This window comes from Marmota monax, unplaced genomic scaffold (genome assembly GCF_021218885.2).
Source record: "Marmota monax isolate L192 unplaced genomic scaffold, Marmota_monax_Labrador192_F-V1.1 WCK01_AAM20220418_F8-fsc00089, whole genome shotgun sequence".
NCBI lineage: Eukaryota > Metazoa > Chordata > Mammalia > Rodentia > Sciuridae > Marmota > Marmota monax.
In genome coordinates, this window is record NW_026694744.1 from 6,363,950 (window position 1) to 6,383,322 (window position 19,373).

General features: G+C 39.9%; 1 protein-coding gene across 3 annotated transcripts in view; it reads left to right on the forward strand.

The window, feature by feature from the left end:
• Nucleotides 1-19,373, forward strand: part of Arhgap6 (Rho GTPase activating protein 6) — a 470,700-nt gene that overhangs the window by 215,431 nt on the left and 235,896 nt on the right. Inside the window, exon 1 of one of the 3 annotated variants that reach the window (XM_046424260.2) lies at nucleotides 7,379-7,746. The exons of the other annotated variants lie outside the window; for them this stretch is intronic. Coding sequence (XP_046280216.1) covers nucleotides 7,702-7,746 — 45 coding nt within the window. The 5' untranslated portion in view covers nucleotides 7,379-7,701. Of the gene's footprint in view, nucleotides 1-7,378; nucleotides 7,747-19,373 lie in introns of those variants that run through there. 3 annotated transcript variants of the gene reach the window in all.

Below are 19,373 nucleotides of genomic sequence, written 5' to 3' on the forward strand. Positions count from 1 at the left end.
CAGTACCAGTTCTCTTTGCCTTCAAGTTACAACAACCCCAAATGCCTCCAAATATTAACAAATGTACCCTGTGAGCAAATTTGCCCCTAATTTAGAAACACCTTCATAATTCATGGTCCCAAAGACAAAGAATCAAGAAATCAGTCTTGGAACATTTCCCTGTAGTTGATTCTCATTGAACAGCAAGGTAATAACATTTTTGCTAAAGTGTTGGTGCTCAGCCTTTCTGTATTAAGCATTCCTTTGGGATCTGAAACTCCCTGGCTCATTTCTCTCTATTTGTTGGATTAATGGGATACAGATAGGTTTAGTGTCTTGGCAGGAGGAGGACATTCTGTTTTATTCTCTTTGCTTTATTACACTCTTGAAAATAAATACTTAACATTTGCCTTATATGTTCTGCCTTTTATCATAATCACAAAATAGATTGTGTGGGGGCACCACTGGATGTAAAATTGCTTTGAAACCTTTCGTCACCAGGCTAATGTCAGGTGTCACCTTTTATACTACTGTTGGGCCTCTAAAGTTGGTGGGAGGGATAAGGTTTTAATAGTGGTTTCTTTGGGCAGATAGTCAAGTTCTCCAGAGGACTCCCTAGCTGTCAGTTGTGACTCCACAAATGGTCAACCAGTCCTTTAGTATTCCCACAGCATGCCATATCAAGTGAATAGAAGTCCCAGGCTCAGCTCTACTCATCTTTTCCTTGTCTTTTGGAGGGTGATGAAAGACACACATTACTGAAAGAAACTGTATTGTTGGTATAAGATGTACTACTGCTAAGTAGAAATTATGAAAAATGATGTTTTTTTCTTTTTTTGATACTGAGAATAGGAGTCAGAGGTACTAAGTTACATCCCCAGTCCTTTTAATAATAATAATAATAATTATTATTATTATTATTATTTTGGAACAAGGTCTTGCTAAGTTCCTGAGGGTCTGGCTAAATTGCTGAAGTTGACTTTGAACTTTTAATCTCCCTGTTTAAGTCTCCTGAATTATGGGAAAGGATGAATTTCTTATGTCTATGAAAGGTTTCTCAACCTTACCACTCATAGAATTTGAGCCAGATCATTGTTGTGGGGATTGTCTTGTTCATTGTAGGAATTGAGCAGCATTCTTTGTCTCTTCCCAGTAGATGTAAATGGCACTTCCCCAAAGGAGTTCCAGATATTGCCAGAGGGTCCCCTTGGAGTAAAAATCATCCTGAGTGGAGAACCACTGGCTTAGGAGATATGGGGAGGGGAGCTGCCAATTTAATGTATGGGTCCGACTTATTGAACAGAGCTTCTATTTTGAAACATGCTCAACTAGTTTGCAAAGAGATGTGGGCCCAACTTCCATTTACTTCTCAACTCTACCATTTACTAGCTGTGCAAAGCATGTTAATTGCCCTCTTGAATAAAATGAAGATAATCATGCTTTCTTTGCACTATTGTTCTGAGTATATAGAGTTGCTGTTTGTACAGGACCCTTGACATAAGTGCTCAATAAATAATAGAAGCCTTATCATTTCAAATAATTATTCCAGCACCTAGAGCATTGATGATGTTGTGGATATTCCACAGTCTTTATACACTTGAAACATTGCAGAGGAAAGGAAGTTGGGATCAAAAGTGGTGAAAGGAATAGATTAATGATAGATTACAGATATAAATGAAAAGTTATTCCTTGATTTTCAATTTGTTATTTGTGGAAAATCATAGCTGGAGGGATTGTGGCCTCTCCTTTTTTGCCCAATGACCTTGAATAGAACATTTATTTTAGAAACATCTATCCATGGGTACTTTTTAAGGGCAATCTTCCTGGCCTCCTGGCACCAAGTAGCAATTATTTGGTGAGTATCAAAATGGCAAGAACAGGACAAACCAATGAAACCAAATGGAACCTATTGTAATTGTCTGTTTACCCTCAACCCCCCCCCCCACTGCCTTCTTCCCCTGCACTCTGGAATCTTCACATCCCCTATTCTCAGTCCTACTGGATGCAGAACTCTGTGATATTCTTTGTGCTAGGGACTAAAGCTTTAGGCAGTAGCACAAAGCTATGCCAGAGTATATTCTTCTCCTTTCTCTCTCTGTTCTACATGACTATGATTCCAGGCAGTCCGGTGTTCTTGGTATCATCAGGGAATTCTTCATTCACTAATATTGGTCCCAGGTCTGTTCTCTGGCTGTCTGTTCTCTGTTTCTTAAATTTCATCTTTCTCTTTAACTTACTTGGAGAAAGGAATGGGGCCCTTTGTCCTTCCTCAGATTTCTCTTAGTGGGTTAAAAGTAAGGGAATAAATCATGGCCATAGAGCAGAATGGTAACTCCTGATGCGGCACATATGTTTACAGTTTGTATAGTGAGGTTGTCCCCTAGTATGTTGACCTTCTGCCTAATAAAATGTCCTCCCTCCAAAACATAACCATTATGTTCTTTCTTCTTGCCCATGTGGGTGGTTGAAATTGGCAATGGCATTGCTGATGCCAGGGCTCCAGCAGGGCTGGCATGTCCTTCTTCACTTACAGAAGATGTGATTTGGGACAAGAAGGGCCTTGAGCTACTTCCCAGCTCTCCTTCCTGATCCTGGAGTTTCGTTTCTTAAATTTCATCTTTATAGTCCCATGAAGAAACCTAAAAGAGTCAACTCTAAACTATGTTCAGCCTTTATATAAACTATGTTTGGTCTATTTATATGGTAGTGTAAATAAAGATTTTAATTAATACAATCCATTTGGAAAACTGTTGGGCATTACCCAGCAATGTTGAAGATATGCACGCCTATTACCCATCAACTCTATTTATATTTCAGATTTGTACCCTATAAAAAGGCATGCGCATGTGCATAAGGAAATACATATAATGATGTTCAAGTAGTGTGGTTTTCACTAGTCCAAAATTGGAAAGAACATAAATGTCCATCAGCAGTAAAAAGATAAATAGTGTTAACCACATATAACAGGATACTAGACAGCAATGGGAATGAACAAACAACAGTGCATACAGCAACATGGGTGAACTTTAAAAAATAGTATTGAGCAAAAGTAGCTAGATATAATAAAAACATACTTGTGGATCTATTTATATATATTTAGAAAAAGCTCTAATATTTATGGATGCATAATTTCTTAAAAAGCAGTGGTTCTTGACAAGGGGTGATTTTGCAACCCCTGTGCCAGGGGAAATCTGACAATGTCTGGGGACAGTTTTGATTGTCATAATTGGGGGAAAGGGAATAATATTGGCAGTTAGTTGGTATGGACCAAGGGTGCTTATAAACATGTGATATGTGCAGTATGGCCTCCAAAACAAAGAATTATCAGTCCCCAAATCTTACCAGTGCGAAGGTTGGAAAATCCTGCCGTAAAGAAGAAGCAAAGAAGTTAAGTCCATCAATGATAGGACAGTGTCTGCTACTGGAAAGGAGGGAGGAAGTTATTATAATGCAATGGAGGTACACAGGAGTCTGGGATGCTGGGGTAGTCTATATATTTACCTGGGTAAAGGTTAGATGAGTAAATATTTTGTAAGAACTCATTAAGCAGCACAATATGTATTAACATTTTTTTTTTCCTTAAAAATTTTGAGAGCTGGACTATCAAGCTAGTAGGATGGAAGAATATAGACACTAAAGTTTGGTGCAGGGTTCCCTACCAAAAGGGCCTCATAGCACTCTATTAACAGTGATTAGGATGATCCTCCAAGAAGGGACTTGTCCTCTGATCTTAAGTGTTTTTGTGCGCATGTGTGTCTGCATGCTCAGCTCCTCCTAGACTCTTAGGTTGAGTTTGCATTCACAAATTTAATTAAAATTCTCCTGAGAGAAGTAATCTCCCTTCAGTTTGCACCAAATGTGGAAATTTGACCTCAACCTATAGTTGGACTAAATGCATACAAAGGTTTTAATTTAAATGCTATGGGGGAAAGGGCAACACCCAGTACTGAAAATCCTATAACATTTGGAGCCAGGAAGACACAGAAATTCCACTGTTAGTGTGACTCCTTTCTTTTACAGGTGATGCTGCTAGAGTAACTCATAGAGATTATCTTAGTATACTCTGGGCAAAATTATAAACATCAGAGAAATTATTTTTTTTTCAAAAAAATCTAACCCAAAAGAGAATATTAAGCCACTTAGGCAATGAATTGAATTAATTTTAGTCCCCTCTGGAGGTTTTAAGTGCTTCCTATTCCCTTTTATCTAACCCTAGCACCATAAATGATCAAACTAGAATTTTGAAATCTGATGCCATGTTACTTTATAGTTCAATATTAAAATGTTTATTGCACTTAAAATATTTATTGAATAAGTGACCAATTTAAATAGTAAATAACATGGGAAGGATACTTGGAAGTAGAGATATGCAAATAAAAATTTTTAATTACAGTGGGGTTTAAAATATACCTTGAAATATATTGAAATAGAACTAATGTGTAGAATTTTAATTATTTAAGATTGAAAAGACCTCCAAGAGTTCTGTACAATCTTTTATGTCCCTTCTGTAGCTGTGAGCCTTGGACAAATGGACTAAGGATTAAAGGGCTGAAAGATTCACTAGGAGGTGAATTTAAGAGACTTAAGAGCCTTCCTTATTCCATGGACTGATAATTTATTTTCTTTCTTCTTCTCTTTCTTTCTTTTTTTTTTGTACAAGGGATTTATCCCAGGGGCACTTTACCACTGAGCCACATCCCTAGCCCTTTTTATTTTTATTTTTGAGACAGGGTCACATTAAATTGCTTAGGGCCTGGCTAAGGTGCTAAGGTTGGCCTTGAACTTGTGATCCTCCCACCTCAGCCTTGAGTGCATGGACCACCATACCCAGCTGATAATTTATTTTCTTAAATGCTTAAATAATTTATTTACTATCTCACAAAAATCTTCAAACACAGGGGAAAAAAAACCCAACAACACACAATCGTATTATACTTGAAAATTTTAAGCCAATTTAATGATGACATCTTTCGCAAGAAATGTGCTAGAAGGCAGAAGTCATTCCTCAAACATAAATATGCAGAATTTTTTTTTTTGCTTTAAACAATGTCATTCAGTGACAATACATTTTTTTCAAAGGCAGAATATAAGCAAAATCTAAGATGACCCAGTTTTAAGAGGTGACTTACTCAGGAGTAATGATTTTAAAAATCCAATAAAGTTTTTAGAAACCCAGGAACTCACTTCATGTTTATAAACAGTCTGTGTAGGAAGTTTGGTTTGGGAGGTTAAAAAGCTTCATGGTGTTATGACAAAAGGAAGACTCCTAAGGCTGGAGTCTTTCCAAATATACCATGGTGAAACAAAAATCCCTAAATTGGGCATGTCAAGGTCATTGAATCTCATTTGCATGCACATACCCTCCTTAGGATCCCCAGGTACAAATCTATGAAAGGTGCCAGATGGCCAAGCTCACACTGGTTCTCTGCCATCTTCTAAGGGTCTTTGGTGGCTTTGCTCTAAAGGATATGTTCAGAAGAGAGTGAAAGAAAACTCTTCAGTGTATCATATTGCCATCTCTGCCTGGATATGTTGCTGAGCAGGTAAGGCTTCCAAAGAGAATGGGCTTACTCTGTTCTAATCCATAGCAGAGGGAAAGGAGACATTGGGCAGAGCTGACAGTAGGAAGAAGGAGAAACTTGGGTAAATAGTTCAATTGACTTTCTCTCTGGCTGGAAGGTTTTATTTTGAGCAGGGGATTGATTTTAAATTTTATTTTTACTGCAGTGTAAAGTACACATAGTGAAGGGTGTAAATTGCACCAATCTGGAGTGTACTGCTCAATGAATGTGTGCGTGTGTGTGCTCCGGTCTTAATGATCAAGACATAAACCATTTTCAGCACCCCCAGAGTGTTCCCCTGCACCCCCTTCCCAGGCTATTCCACCGTGGTAACCACTGTTCTGATTTCTACTATGAATCACATTTGCCTATTTCTGTTCAACACTTTATTTTAGTTGCAGAATAAATAAGTGTGATGTTCCAGTATATACTCCTGTGATTTATTTCTCTCAACATGTTTGTTAGATTAATTCATGCTATGTATGCATTGGTGACATTTTTTATTGCTGAGTAGTATTCTATTGTGTGCAAAGACTAAGTTGGTTTATATGCACCAGTTGATTCACATTTACATTGTTTCCATCATAAACAGTTATATCTAAAGACTTTATGAACATTCTGGGTATAATCATTAGTATGTATAACCATACAGTTTTCCAGGCATATTAATTGTCATATGCTTATCTAGTGATAGATTTCTCAGGATGTCTGCACCCCTGTCTTCACGTTTACATTGTTAATTATAATTATTCTGCTAATTGTTCTAAAATAACTACAGCTGGGGGATGGTCTAGTTCAACTAAATTGTAAGGGTTCAACTGAATGGTACTAGACACATCTTATTTACCCCTCCTCATGCACAGCAGTTGGAAGTTCACTCCCAGAGTCCAGTACAGCAGACGCCTGAAGAATTGGCACAAGCCACACTCAAACCCATCATCCATTTCATTAACCACCCCTCTTAGGCTTGGATTGATTGATTTCATGGGTCTGGAGTGTCCACTCTAGCCCCAGACCTTGCCTTTGTCTGGATTCAGCTTCTGAGAGGCTGTATATAAATTCCAGAGTGCCAGGACTCAGGGAAAACTTGGCCATTTCTTTGCAAGGTGTTTTAAAAGACTTGTTTCCATGATGGGATTTCAGGGCAGAGGCCAGATTTTAGTGTTATTGTGAACCTTCAGTGTGTACTTAAAATGATTTGGTTTATTTGGCAGCATTTGCAATGAGACTACATTTCTTCTGTTCCCAAACCCTTACAATGCCGTTTTCCGATCTGCACCAAGGAACTAAGACACAAAAGCAGCGCCTGGAGCACTACCCCCCCACCCCACCCCCACCCCCCCGCAGTAAATACCCAGATCCAGCCTGGCTGCAAAACCATTCCTCACGTTCCAGTAAATTCTCCAGGACTTCCCCCTCCAGCGGGGTTCCCCAGACTGCCTGGGTTCTGCAAACTCGGTTATCCCTCAACGGCTTTGCTGGGGCCAGTATCCAACCAGGCCTCCTCCGCTTAACAGTTCCCCAACTAAGTATTACTTAGTCCTCCTCAATACTACCCTCTCCAAAGGTCCTCACATCTGAGGCTCTTGCAGAGGAGGGCTTTCCAAAAAAAAAAAAAAAAAAAAAACTCATCTCTCCCTGATAGAAGGTTCCGAATCGCCTTCCAGTGTCAGGCCCACACCTCACTGAAAGTTAGCGAAAGTCTATTGGAAACCCAAGTTCGCCCCCTCGCTGGTGTTGAAGCTCCAGCCCCAGCAGCTCCAGGTCGTAGGATCCGGGGAGGAGCAGGGTGGCAGGAGGCGGGAGCGTTGGCCGGTCTGACACCTGTCGTGGGCGAGCTGGCTGCAGCCCCGAACAGCTGGCGGCGGCCACAGCAGCAGCGACCCGCCAGGAGCGGAAGGAATTAAACGCCCGCCCATCGCATCAGGCTCGGCCGCTCCCTCCTCCTCCTCCCCCTCCCCTTTCACCACCGCCTCCTCCGGTCCCCACCAGCTCCTCCGCGGGACGCAGTGCCAGGGGCGCTTTGAACCGCGCTCAAAGCGCACAGAGCAGGGCTAGCGCCCAGGGGCTGCCCCGAGATGACAGTGAAGTAAGAGGACTTCGGAGAGACGCCACAACCCCAGGTTGCTCCGGAGGGCTCGCCGTTCCTCTCGGTGGGGACATGGGGGACCCAGCGTACCGCGAGAAGCCGCAGCTGCACTACGCGGTGAGTGTCCCGGCGCACACAGAGGCGACAGGGGGCGCCACTTGGCCGACCTAGGAAGGGACAGCGCAGAGATGAAGCGATCGTGGCTCTCCGGAGGTCCTTGGTTGGGGAGCGGGTGTACCAGGGGGCTCACCCTGGAGTGCCACCTGCTCGGGAACTCAGCTGAGCTCCTTGAAATATCTTAGTAGGGTACCCCAGAGTCAGCGTTCTTTTCACTGCGCCATGGTCTTTGTGTCAGGAACAGGAGATCTGGACCTTGTCGCTGCCTTGCTGTCTAGGGCTAAGAAATGGGGCTTCTGGGGTTGGGCCAGCCTTCCAATCAGATACATTGAAAGGACAGGAATAGAGCTAGACAGGAGGTAAGGATACCTAAAGGTCTGAGTGTGCGGCTAGTGGAGTCCCGTAGAAATGCTGTGGGGTGCCTTCGGGTAAACCCAGTTTGCTGTTTGGAAGGAGGGTACACATTTCCTTCTGAGTTGTGGAGGAACAGAACGTGGTCTTAATACAAGAAGATGCCAGGGGGCATTCTGTGGGATCCTCCTTTTTACCTCATGGTGACTTGCCTTCTGGTTGTTGATTTAAACATTCCACGAATATTTATTGGGGACCTACTATGTGCCAAGCGCTTCTGGTATGGCAGAGTAACAGACAAAAAGCTCGTGAGGTTTGCCTTCTTTGAAGAAGGAGTCAAAATTTTAGAGTTAATGATTAACCAAATCCAGATTCTAGGTTGAGTTTATTTTTTAGAGAAGTTGGAGGGGTGGGGTGGCAAGAAGGAAGAAAAGAAAGAGGTTTAAGGAATGAGTACTACTTCTGAGGATTCTAAATGCCCCCAAAAGGAAGGAGACAGATAGCAGGTTTAGCTTACTCCAGTCTTTGGACATTTACTTTCTATTTGTTAAGAAAAAAAAAAGTGTCATTCTGAGATGAAACATTGCAGTTGTTCTGCCATCTGCTAATTTTCTGAGTTTTCCTTGACAAGATTTTCACTGCTGAGATTCACATTCTGACTGCCAATTTTAAAAACTGGAGAGAAACAGACAAGACAGAAAGTTGACAAGAACCATCAATATTTATAATAAGGCAAAGACAGTTATCTGTCTGGAATTTGCATCCTTCAAAATCCACTCCCCACATATGTTTTTTTCCCCAAGAAAGTAGTTGACATGGACAGGAATGGTAGGCTCAGAGATCTCTGAGCTTCCCCAGCTTGTTCCAGGTGCTGCCTGCTGGTCCTGAATCAACTATGGGGCAAATTTTGCATCTCTTCCACATCACTTTCCTTCTCTGGAAAAATCAGGGCCTGAATTAGAAAATTGTTAAAAGCCCTTCGTAAGCTAATGTTCCAGGAACCTGTGACAGCTCTTTCCCCTGTTTGGCCATAGTTTCTTGCTTTGAAATGCCAAATGAGACACTTGTGAGTTACTGATGCTTATTCTTTTCTTTAGAGACACTGGCGACTCAGAGATTTACCCTTTAAAGTGGTCTCAAGGGTAATCAGTTTTTAGCAAAGGTTGCTTTGCACTGAAAGAGCTAGAGTCTGTGCTCCTTCTGTGGGTTTGACATCTGCATCCCACGGTGTTTCCAGATATTAATCTGTGTACTGGTGCCCTTTAATTTGTGATCTGAGGTCTTTTTATTCTATTCATGAGAGTGTAGGTAGAAGAGGAAAGGTGAGAACTGGTTCTTTAATTTAAAGAATCCATGTGTCTATTCATGTTGTGAAGTTGCCTGAATTTTGCAAATTCACCCAACATATCACCAAAGTTTTAATTTTTTTTTTAATTCAGCTGCCTCATTCTCTTCAAGCCAGAAACCTCAAATCAAGCTGATGCTAATATCCCCTTTTAAGCTCTGAAGATTTGCTGTTAAATAGCCCTTTGTTTTAATGCACATCATCTAGTATATATGTTTTGATTTAAGACTGTAGAAAGGAAGCTGTGAGAGGGAATTTATTGGGACTTCAGGTGGAAGAAGTCATCCAGGCTCTCCAAAATTTCTTTTGTATTTTTCTTTTTAAAAATTATTTGTTCTTTTTAATTATATATGACAGTGGAATCTATTTTGATATATTTATACAAGCATGAACTATATTTATTCTAATTAGGACCCCAGTCTTTAGAATGATAAAGCAGCCACATTCAGCAACCCTGAATCAGGTACAGGTGGAAAGAATGTTCGTTATAAGTATGAACTGTTGCTTTTCATATTGGCATAAACTTTCAGGTCTTTAAATCTGTTTGAATGCTGTACTCTTTTCTACTTCCCTCATTTGGATTTTGATAATTCCAGAGCTTAGTTTGTCTTTCAGCACAAATATTCCACTTACTTTGCTCAACATGGTTTTGCCCCACTGTATATTGTACTGTGGTCTTGGGATTTTCTTGGTCTGTTCTCCTGCAAAATAATTACCCTCAAAAATTACTAATTACCCTTCCTGCATCTCCAGTACTTCTTGTCTCTTTTGAATTTTAACACAGGGGCAAGTATTTAATGTTCTTCCTTCAGTGCATTTCTTGCATCCAAAGTGAGACTGCATATGAGAAATCCAAGGGCTCACATTTTATTCATTCAACAAACTTATGCTGAGTATCTATTTTGTGTCAGGATTTTGATCAATTTTCCAAAGAGACAGTTACATAGCAGAAATGTTAAGAGTTGCTAAGAACACCTCACTCATCTTTTAAAATGAACATTCAGCGGTACAGAGAGTGAAATACACACACTGGAGTAGATAAGAGCATTTTAAATTTACATAATCAGTCTCAATTGTCCCACTTTTTCAAAGTATAGTACAACTGTCATCTTGTTTTATTATCACAACAAAAATGTGTGTTAGCAGCTAATGATCTTCTCCAAACCTTTCCTCCCACGGTTTTCCCATGTTCTCTTTATGGCTACTCCAGCCTTCCAGCTGGGTGTTGTCTTGACACCTCTTGGTGACTTGATCAGATTTGTATTTTGGAAAGCTTGCTCTGGTCCCAACATTGAAGTCTGGATGAGGAGGAGCCAGAATGCATTCTGGAGTTTGGACCCAAGAGAGGTACGAGATGATGACCAATACTAGATGGTGGCAGGGCAGGAGGCTGAGAGCAATTGGCATATTCCAGAAATGCTTAGGACAGAAAACTAGCCAGACTTAGTGTGGATGGGGTTTATAAGGGATAGAGTATGAAAGTTGAGGATGACCTGAATAAACCAATGATGCTCTGGCAGTGCTTCTAGAGAAGCTGCAGGGCATTATATTGTTCTTACAGTAATGGTCTTATATAAATTGCACAGTATTTAAAGACAGTCTGAGACCATTTCAGCCTCAATTCGAACTGGTGCGTTAGGCAGACTTTCTGTTACCAATCTAGTATCAGAGCAGTAGTGTTCATGGTGGCACAGGTATAGTTGTTAACATAGCTGAGAGCTTTGTCCAGGCACTCTGATCCTACAGTGCTCTTCAGAGTCATTGAGATGATTGAGACAGTTAAACCTATTTATTTCTCTCCCCATCCCCTCTGTCATAGTAACAAAGTAACAACCAGATATGGGGCCTTCAGAGAGTTAATGTGTCCATCAATATTGTCAAATCACATAATCAAATGGATATTTAATATGATTGTACAGATTTAAAAAAAAAACCACAAAATTTAAATATCCGTTAAGTTCAATGTAACTTACTTTTGTGCTACCTCAGGGCACTTTGCCCCCTGAGCTATATCCCCAACTCTTTTATTTATTTATTCATTTGTTTGTTTGTTTTTATTTTGAGACAGGGTTTTACCAAGTTGCTTAAGTCCTCCCTAAATTGCTGAGTCTGACCTTGAACTTGTGATCCTCCTGCTTCAGCCTCCCAAGTCACTGGAATTACAGGCATGGGCCACTGAGCCCTGGATAAAAAGTTTGGTCCAGTGACTTCCTGATGGCTTTTCTCTCCTAGGGTCTCAACCTGTGTTTACCCTCAGCTTGGGTGGGGAAAGGGAGATCACATGCCCTATACAGTTACTATCTAAGGGTTTAAAATCATTGACTTCTGAGAGCACAGCCTTTGGGACAGGAGTTACCTGTGTTTCTCCTTTGCTAGCAAAGCAATAAACTTTTTTTCCTGTTTCTCAAAAAAAAAAAAAAAGAAAGAAAGAAAGAAAGAAAGAAAAGTAAAAGAAAAAGAAAATCATTGACTTCTGTCTCACAGACAGGTAGAAGACTCGGTGGAGATATTATTGATGGTTCTTGTCCTTGCTGTCACTCTGCCACCTAGTAAGGTGCTGGGAACTGAGTAGGTGCTTGATGAATATGTGTTGAATGCATAAATCCAGTAGGTGAGGCCTAGTTTTGGACACCCTAAGCTGCTCATTCTCTTCCCGTGTACTGGCTGACTTCTGTGCTTCTTTGTTGCTGATCTCACTTCCTGTTTAGTGCGGTCACCCCACCATCTGTGCTTGTGACCACAACCTTGTAATCAGATGCTGACTATACCCTGCTCCACTTAACCCTTCCTTAAGGAGCCCACCAGAAGTGTTAGCCACTTACCTTGATAGAAAGCCTCTTTTCACCTAGATTGGCTATGGTCACAGTACAGAAGTTTCCACGTTGGCTCCCAATGAACATTCAATTTTCAAAGAGTTTGAAGTCATTGGTTTCACTTAATTGTTCAGTAATGTTGGGCAATTCTGAATATGTCAAGAACTGGGCACTGCTGTAGGGCTGTTCTGATATGAATCAGTTCTTATCCATCACTGATGCCAGTGGAAACATCTAGAAATTCTGCAGAACTTGTACTGACCTGTGGCATGGCCTGAAATTCACCTTTATAAAGCGTTTTTATATCACTCTGTTTGTTTATCATTTGTGTTCCCATAAAAGCAAAAAGCTTGCAATGTACAAATAAATGGGAGATTACTGAATCCCTTCAACTAATATCTAATTGTGGATGCTTTTTCTAACCTCCTCTCTTCCCAGCATCACTATTTTCCTGCTACAGTCAGAGCCTTTCTCAGACAAGTCCTCATTGGTTTGGAAGCCCCATCATCTTACAGAATCACATCTCCCATCCTTTAAGCTACTCATTATATACTATTATTTGAAAAATAATCACATTTCTGTTGGATGCTGCATAATAGAGATACCTGCCAATCATCTGAAAAGAAATGCATGAACTTCTATTATTTACTTTTCCTCTTCCCTACATTGTGATAACTCTGGATTGAATACACTTGACTCTCAACTTGGTTGTGATGTGATTGTGTAGTCAAATGAAGTCTTCACTGAGTTCTTCATTTCTCACTCCCCCCCCTCCTGTCTAATTCCCAGATTCTCTCATCTCAGTAAATGGTTGGCTACCCCTGTGTCCACTGTAATCTTTTAAAAACAAAAATAAATAGTGAAATGCAGTGCTTAAAACTCTCTGGTTTATTTCCATTACACTTAGAATATTTTCATCCATGACCCTGGCCTTCCACCTCCTCCTACATGATCCTCTGCCTCCTACCACCCTCCTCCACCTTGCTGTTACCTGGCCACATCAGTGTCCTTTCTGTTTCACAAAATTCACCATTTCATTCCTGTCCAAAACCTTTGTACTTGCTGTCCCTTCTGCCCAGAAGGTTCTTTGTGTGGCATGTCTTTTTGCATCTTTCAAACTGTAGAAAACTGTCACCTCTCCTGACTTCTATTTCTGAAGTGCTTCCAAGCCCACTCAGTTGCCATTGATCATATCATGTGAGCCACCACCTTCACTGTTTGCATCACTACTTGGTTTCATGTTATACATCCATTGTTATGCATCCATCTCTTAACTGATGTGAAGTTTATTCAGGGCAGAGACATCTGCCTTTCCCCATTGTATCCCCACTGTCTGGAGCAGACTCCCACAGAAGATAGCTCCCAATAAGTATGTATGAGTAGATGAATATGGCTGCCTAAACATTTTTAACACAGGTTACACCAGGAGTTTCCAAATTTAACTCTTCATCATTTGATGACTGGGGATACAGGGAGAGAAGAGATGCTAAATTTTGGCTTCTGGTTTTCACCCAATTCCCACTAAATATGAATCTCCAAGGACCAGACATTGAATCAATATTTTGAAAAAGCTTTGAAAGTGATTATTATATCAGCTATATTTAGAAACCACTGATTGATTTTCATGGTGAACCACTTACTCTTCAAGCAAGTGAAGATTCATATCCTACAAAAGTTGATTTGTTGGTAGTACAGGTCCAGAGACTGTAAGATAGTACTTTACCCCAGGTGACTTGGATAATCTAGTACAGATTTTCTTTGTTTTCTACCCTAGTGGTTATTTCAGTTGAACCCTTAAGGATATAGGGAGTACAGGAATGCTTCATCTCCATTGAGTGGACTGCCAATATGTTCCTCAATTTTCCCTTTCAAGGTAACCTAAGCCAGTGGTTCTCAAACAGGGGACTTAGGGCAATGTCTTAAGACATTTTTGATAGTCACGACTGGTGGGGGTGCTGCTGGCATCTAGTAGGTAGAGATCTGAGGTTCTGCCAAACTTCACATAATGCACCACACAGTACAGCAAGGAACTGTTCAGCCCCAGAAGTGTCAATAGTCCCCAAATCAAGAAACTCTGACTTAATTGTACCTCCATAGACATCAAAAAATTTAATGTTTTTGAAAATCATTTTGCATGGCACATTATGTTTCCTTGCTTTCTAAGAGATGGAATTGACAAAATGTGAGCTAGATTTGCTAGATGTGAGTCACAATTTTAAACAGCATGTTTTCCTCTTTGGGGGGATTACTCTGGGAAGGGCATTGTGGTCCTTCTAGAAGCCTTGGCACCTTGAGCCCTTTTTTCTTCACCCCTTGATGCTAATGGTTTTCCTAATGTTGGGTTAAAAAAGTTTCTGCCAGGCATAGTGACACATGCCTGCAATCCTAGCAACATAGGATACTAAGGAAGGAAGAACACAAGCTTGAGGCCAGCCTTAACAACTTATTAAGATCCTCAGCTACTTGTGAGATCTTGTCTCAAAAAAAAACATAAATTAATAAATTAAAATGACTGGAAATGTAGTTTAGTAGTAAAGTACACTCAGGTTCAATACCCAGTTTTTAAAAAAAATGTTTCCTGTCTTCTTTCTCTCTTGTCATACTTTAGCTAAGTTGTATTCTAATTTAGTTTATCAAATCTATTAGGCCTGGGGCTACAATTAGAAGCTATAATCTTCCAATGAGTACTTGAGGAAATCTCAGAAAGCTTTCATGGGTGAATATTGAATCTGCAACTGCCCCAAAGTGAGGAGCAAGGTGCCTGATTTTTGTCCCGCTGGTGGAGGATATGATATGAATAGGTTTGCTCTGGGAACAATGCAAGAAGCACTGAAAGAAACACAAAAGGGAGAAATAGGGAAACAGTGGCTCCCAATTCTTTTCTCTCAAACCTACCAAGGTTAAATATCTCCTAAGAAGCCTAGAGCAGCAGGTGATTGGTTTATGTTCTATCATTGAGGGTTGTAGGGGCCCTTTTGAACTTCTGGTCACATTGTTGAATAGACACAGCCTACTTTAGATTGAAAGCTCCAAAATGATGGGGGGGGTCAATAAATTTAAAAATCTTGGGTATTTGCCAAATTTTGGACTGCAATTACAAATGTTTCCCACAGATACAATTTATTTAATATCTTCTAATTTAATACCTTCTCAGATTTTCTGATTATAACCATATTGTCAAAGATCATTTTCCTGAGTTTTTTTCTTAGTACATTCTAAATACTAAAAAAAAATGTAAAGAAAAATCAAATGAAAAATTACTGTCACCAATCAGTGGTGTTCCTTTCTCTTTGTGGTGTCTACCTGAATGTTTATATGGGATGTGTCCCAGTACCTAAAAGTTAGCCATAAAGTATAAAGCTACTTCATTCATTCAAATGTGGTTATTGTTACCAAGGACTCTTGGAATTTTGGTTTCCTTGAAAGATTCCATGACCCTTTGAAATGAAAATTCATCAGGATTTTCTTCGCTTCTTGGCTGACATCTTCTTAGGACTTTTATATTTTAAAAATGTAGTAATATTTGGGTATTTAGAGTGTCAACTGAATTAGGTTTCTAGACTGAAGTTTCCAGAAGAATTTGGAGTTATGCTTTGGGAGGAAGTTGTTATGAGAACAGCAATAGAATTTTAGATGAATAAACTTTAAAAATATTTTTGAATGACCCCTTTCTGCTGCTGATTGAAATATCTGCTAAAAACTTGTCTAAATCTCCCATTACAATGAAGAAGCCAAGATCATCTTGCCATCTTGGGAAATACCTTGGCTCTGTATTTCCTGAGTGACCCTGTGCCAGGTAGGTGCTGCTCCACACAGACACAAAGCCATGTACATTGCCCTAGGTCCTAAGTGTGATGGTGTCACTTTAATTAGATCCACAGAGTAATCATAGTCAACAAAGGAATGCTGAGTTTCCTAGAAGAATTTGAAAATGGTAACATGTAGTAGTATTTTGGTGAGTACACACATGTCTTTCAACAGGACTATTAGTGTTATGATGTAATTTTGATGGTCTGAACAAAATGTAAATTAGTCTTTGCTTTTATCTCTAAATATAAGGCATCTTCCTATCTTAGCTATTAATTCACAGAGAAGGGCTTAGTATCGTTCAATCAAGATCCAAACAGGAAACAAACAAGATACTCAAGAAGTCTTAACTTGGAGTGAACTATTAGTGATATATTGACAGATTTAAGGAATCAGCAAGGAGTGTGAGGTACCCAATGATTAGCAATTTGAGGATGCTGTTACCAGGGAGGGAGCAGTGGTACCAAAGCCCAGCAATTTCCAGAATTAGCTGGAAAGGATGCCAGCAATGTGTTCACAGAGGACTGCAGCAGGGGAGTCTAGAGAAGCAGGGATGGAGTGCATAATCCATACCGTGACCTTTTGGCACCCTAATTGCCTGTCTCCTTCTGGCACCAAACCCAGCCAATCCAGTAAGACCAGTGTGGCATGGAAAAGCAGGGACCAGTGCAAGGAAGGCAGGATGCTTCATTTCTTTTTTATTGTGGGCTGAAGGAGGGTGTTGGCAAACAGAAAATAGTATAAATAGCATGTGTAGTCTTGTTTGGGGTTTGTTATGTGATTAAAATTCCTAAATTCTGAAAGTATTACAGAAATTTCTTAAGATGTCTTATCTCTCCCATGGATTATTTTAATTCCCATGTTCAAACGAGTCATGCATTATGCCAACTCCACCTATGTCATGTACAAGCCTTTAAGGATATCGATATTACAAGCCTATTAAAGAACTCAATCTTCACTTCATAGATAGTGATATATTTTACATATATCTTACTAAAGGAAACTCCATACTTAATTCAGAAGTGCTCTGGTCTAAATTTATTAATGTAAGTGGGAATTGCAATAGATGATTTCCCCCTCTAAGCCCATAATAATAGTCTAATGTCATTTGTTTTCCAAACAATGAAAATGGAGGGATCAGTTGAGCTTCTTCTGGTTGATGGGTAGAAGATTTTAACCCTTAAAGTTACACATCAACACAAACAAAGTAATTTATGCTTGACTGAAAAGTGATTGCTGTTTATCATTGCTGCTTAAGAAACAATTGCAGCTGAATCATCCTGTAATCTAGTTAATTTGGCAAAGAGAAAACTCGAATTTTAATCTTAACTGCAGAAAGCACTTCTCATTCTTGTTAATTCCCTGTGCAGCCACTTTCATAATGTCTATCTTGCTAATAATTGCTTCTTAGAAGACATATTCATAACAAAACTGTAAAATCCAAGGGGGCAGAGGTCAGAACCATGAGGCATATCTTGACTCTGTATCCTTGGCCATTTGTAGCATGTGTCTGATGCTTAGATTGTGCTTGAATGTTAGTGAATTTAGTCAGTGATTTAGAGTTCTTAGAAATACCTAGTTTAACTTACAGTAATAACAACAACAACAACAACAACAACATCCAATATCTATTTAATAGTTTCCATAAGTCCTGCACATTCTATATATCTCACTTAATCCTCTGAGGGAGGTTCTCCAATCATCCCTGTTTGGATATGGGGAGATTGAGACACCAACTTTGTATCTGTTTCAAGGCCACACAGCTAGTAAATAGGGAGGCTAAGACTCAAATCCTTCTATGTTCATTTCACTACTGAGACTGAATGCTTGAACCACTGTGCAACAGCTGACTATTCAATGTCATTGGCTTGAGATGATAACTTTGAGGTCTTGTTTTTAAAACCTTTTCACTTTTTAATAATAATAACAGTCATACCCACCCTACCTCCTCCCCCTATCCCTGATCTGGGTGATCTCTGGCCTATCCCCCTTAAGATAACATCTTTTAAATTACTATCACTGTCCTTCCCACACAGTGGAAACATTCCTGTCTCCATTGATCATTTATGCCAAAAATGTCCAGAAACAACAGGAGAAAGTAAGGTGAATTGAGAACGAGATAAGAGAAGCTTTCAATTTTCTTATTGTCAGCAATATATATGCAACCACAAATAAAGAACGCCCTTTTTTTTGTTATTTTCAGCTGAGCATTTTGATGATTTTATGACTCTGACTCCTGTGTTTTCACAAGTAAAGCGCTTTTGATTGAAATGTGGCAATGTTTAGCCCTGCCTGAATGCTCCACGTTCCCTCTTTGCATGATTGTTCTAATGGAACATCCATTTCAGTAATGACACTTCATGGTTGAACTTGCAGCAGCCTGGAAAAGGTACATGAGAGTTGGCACTCTGCCCTCATCATGGTTTTCCAAAAGTATTTATGAACAAGGATAAACACAGGTCCCACATAGATTTGCAGTGCTGGGCAGCACAACAGTTATGCAAACCCTGATATTCATGGTTATATTCATGGTCTTATTCATTCATTTCAAAGGGAGTGGCAGTTCATAGACCTCTCTTGGGGAAAACTTTGACCCTTATCAAGATGAACTGGTTCAAAAAAACCTTAATAGCTGTTTTTATTCAGGATGGCTGCAGAGTGAAACCTTATCATTGGGACACAGTTATAAAGACTTCCTGCATATATTTGGTTCCCACCATTTAAATAAAGGTGTCAAAAATGCTGATGCTCTCTGATTCTGCAAACATAGGCATCCTCTTACTGGATAGTTCAATTATTACATGGTTTCACTATATGATTGGGCCTTCAACTTTATTAGAAAGAGAGAATATATTTTAGAACCTATTGCTTTCAACTAGGTAGGTGGATAATACCACCATGTAGGGACCATAAACTCTTGTAAGGAACCTAAGAAGAACCTGGATTAGGAGAACCCTGGAGATTTCTATAAGATTTCTGCCCTGTGCATGTAGGTACACAAATGGATGCTTTATAGCTGTGTTTTCTAAAATGTAGAATTGTGTTTGTGCCTGTTAGGTATTACCACACTAATGCTGTATAACAAACTACTCTAACATTCAGTGGCTTAAAAGAACCATCGCATATCCTCATGGATTTGTGGGTCAAGTTGGTTGGCTTATTGAATCAGAGCTCAGCAGTTTGACCTTATGTCCAGCAGTCAGCCTCAGAGGGTGTAGCTCTTCTGTCAGCTCTGCTCCATGTATATTTATTCTGAAGCCCAGACTGTTAGGGCAGCATCTACCTGCAGAAGTGCAGTGATAACCAAGGTG